General features: G+C 39.1%; 1 protein-coding gene across 1 annotated transcript in view; it reads right to left on the reverse strand.

Moving 5' to 3' along the window:
• The window catches only part of rec8 (REC8 meiotic recombination protein), an 18,965-nt gene that overhangs the window by 15,039 nt on the left and 1,199 nt on the right, over window positions 1–2,727 (reverse strand). The window contains exons 3-5 of the mRNA XM_015396276.1: window positions 1,734–1,876; window positions 1,443–1,518; window positions 1,024–1,141 (exon numbers count right to left, since the gene is read on the reverse strand). Of these exons, the coding sequence (XP_015251762.1) occupies window positions 1,024–1,141; window positions 1,443–1,518; window positions 1,734–1,876 (337 nt within the window). The remainder of the gene's footprint in view (window positions 1–1,023; window positions 1,142–1,442; window positions 1,519–1,733; window positions 1,877–2,727) is intronic.

Raw genomic sequence — 2,727 nt, forward strand, 5'->3', positions numbered from 1 at the left:
TATTATTTTTCAAAGTGTCAGAAATGGATAACAAAACTGCTATTTTCAATGACTACTTATTTTTGTCCAGCTTTAACATCAGTATTGATATCGGTTATCGGCTACATGAGTTTTAAAATATCGGCATATCGGCCAAAATCCCAATATCGTGCATCTCTAATTTTGATGGAGGTGGGTATAAAGGGGCATTTAAAGCGGTTTGGTTTCTGGGATTCTGAACCTTCTGCCAGAAGCCAGGAGCTCATATTCCTTATAAAGGATGTGGGACGGGTCCAGCAGTACAGATGGCTCATAGATGGACTGAAAGCAGAGCTTTTCAGTTCTCCCCATCACCTTCAGCAGTCTGTATCAGGAGCTGCAATTTTGATTTGGACTGTATGGAGATACTGCTGACCCACACCATCATCCAGAACCCGATGATGCTCTCCATCACTGCCTGATAAAATAATGGTTACTGTATTTATCTACATCCATTTTTCCATCATTCTGACCCTGCAGAGAAGCATCTCCACACCATAACGCTGCCACCACCTGGTATCTACATTGTTCTCTCCCAGGTTAAATAGACGCCCCTGTCTATGTAGATTAGATCTATTTCTGGTTGATGGATTGAGTTTACAGCTCCGTCCTCCGTCTTCATGTTGCTGTTTGATCAATTATTTTCTTCTAAATCCTTTAAACTCTTAACAGAAAATCTGAATAAACACAGAGAATAACAAAAAACGGCAGGTCAAGAGTAGAGGGGGGTTAATACACGTGCAGGTCACACTTTTCAGATCTTTTATTTGAAAAATGTTCTTTTACCCCTTATTTATGTCTATTATTTATGTTATAATGTAGTTGAAGGGTGTGAAAACTATCCGAATGCAAATGTAAAGCTCTCCACCCAACCTGCCAGTATTTACACACTAAACATTCATCGGAGGAGCAACTGAGTGTTTATTCTGTATGCTTCGTTACAACCAGAGCAAACTGGCTCTGTAAAATAGCATAAACATTAGTGCTGTGTGTTTTTGAACGTACCACCACCAGCTTATCGGGGCTGGGCAGCTGGTGAGATGCCATCCGACCAAAGAAAGGGTCCTGAGCTCCCTCAGCTTTTTCCATCAGGTTCAGGTCATCAGGAACATCCAGAGCCATCCTGTCAGAAAACAGACATTTATCTCCCTGCTGCGTTTTTTCCAGACAGCGGGTTTTAATGGATCCACGACACTATAAGGAGTGCGTGGTGTAAAATTCACCTCCAGAACATTTGGAAATAAAACGGATGAGTTATGTGGGGCAGTCGTGAAGGATCACATGCTGCCTCCGTTCCATACTGCGGCTCATAAAATATTTATGGAGTATCTCGCACGAGGAGCTCAGATCATTCATCACCACCTTAGCAAAACACTCCAAGTCTGCTCTTTACTTCCTCCTGTGGGCCCAGGGTTGGCGTTTACCTGTCAGATTCAGCTAGGTCGATTTGAGCACGTTGCTTAGAACGGAGCCAGCGGCCGATACATTGCTGAACCTCCTCTGGAAAACCACAAACATAAAGGTTACAGGTTTCATAAGCATCATATTGGCTCATGCTTTTCACCATATCAGGGTTAGAGAGACGGTGTGATGGCAGCACGGTGTATGTTTCACACCAGAGGATTCCCTGATACGAAAAACCTGCATTTCCTCACAAATCAATGAAAGGTAACTGAAAGGATGAGTAAAGGTGAGCAGCGCAGATTTGATCTTACCCAACAGGAAGCTGCACTGCTTGTGGTAGACGACGACCACGCCGTACTGCAGCTGAGACGACAGGTAGAGGGAGAAGCGAGGCCTGGGCTGGTGGGGCTGAGGGGGGGGGACCTGTCCCAGAACATAGTCCAAGATGTCTCTGCTGTAAACGACAAACACAAGAAGAGAGAAATGATTTCCTACACTAAATACAAAGACTCTCAATTTGTTCATGGTTTTGTCATTTTACAAACAAAACATTCAATATATTTCATTGGGGTTTAATTTAATAAACCAACACAAAGTATTTGTAAAGGATTTCTGTTCGTTGGAGTTTTAAAAAGTACAAATGTGTGAATTCCTTTAGACAATTGTGGATATTTGTAAAAAAAAAACAAAAAAACAATGCAGACAGATGGCAACTATTGGCTTAGATAGGCGATTACATAGACATTAATACGTAGACGAGTGATTAGACCCTGCCGACGGCAAGGCCGACGTGTCTACAGGGCCGCCATCTTGGGTCAGACCATAGTCCAAACAGCTGCTGTCTGAATGAATATGAGGCGCCTTTAATCTAATTTTAATCACATGTAAGACAAGTTAAAGATAATATTACAATAATCTCTTACATCATAAAACCCCTTAAAAGAACAAAACTAATTTTAAAATGACCTTTCAGTTAGATTACACATATTTATTCTTATTAAAAACTAATTAAACTGAACTGAAACTGGATGTAATATATAAAGCTATATATTTTGCAATTAGATATTAATAGAAGCAATATTAATATATTATAACACTATATTTATAGTATATTATTATTATTCAGTATTTTAATGGATTGATATATAGAAGAATCTTAGTTGTAATGTGATTTACAAAGAGAGTAAAATTATCAAGTATTTTTTTATGTTAATTCTTGTTTATTTTTGTAATTTTCAAGACTTTTTTTTTTATCAAATTGTATTGAATGGTAAATTTATGTTGTCTCTAATTAAAGTTTTTTTT

Source organism: Cyprinodon variegatus, unplaced genomic scaffold, assembly GCF_000732505.1.
Source record: "Cyprinodon variegatus isolate N-32 unplaced genomic scaffold, C_variegatus-1.0 Scaffold788, whole genome shotgun sequence".
NCBI lineage: Eukaryota > Metazoa > Chordata > Actinopteri > Cyprinodontiformes > Cyprinodontidae > Cyprinodon > Cyprinodon variegatus.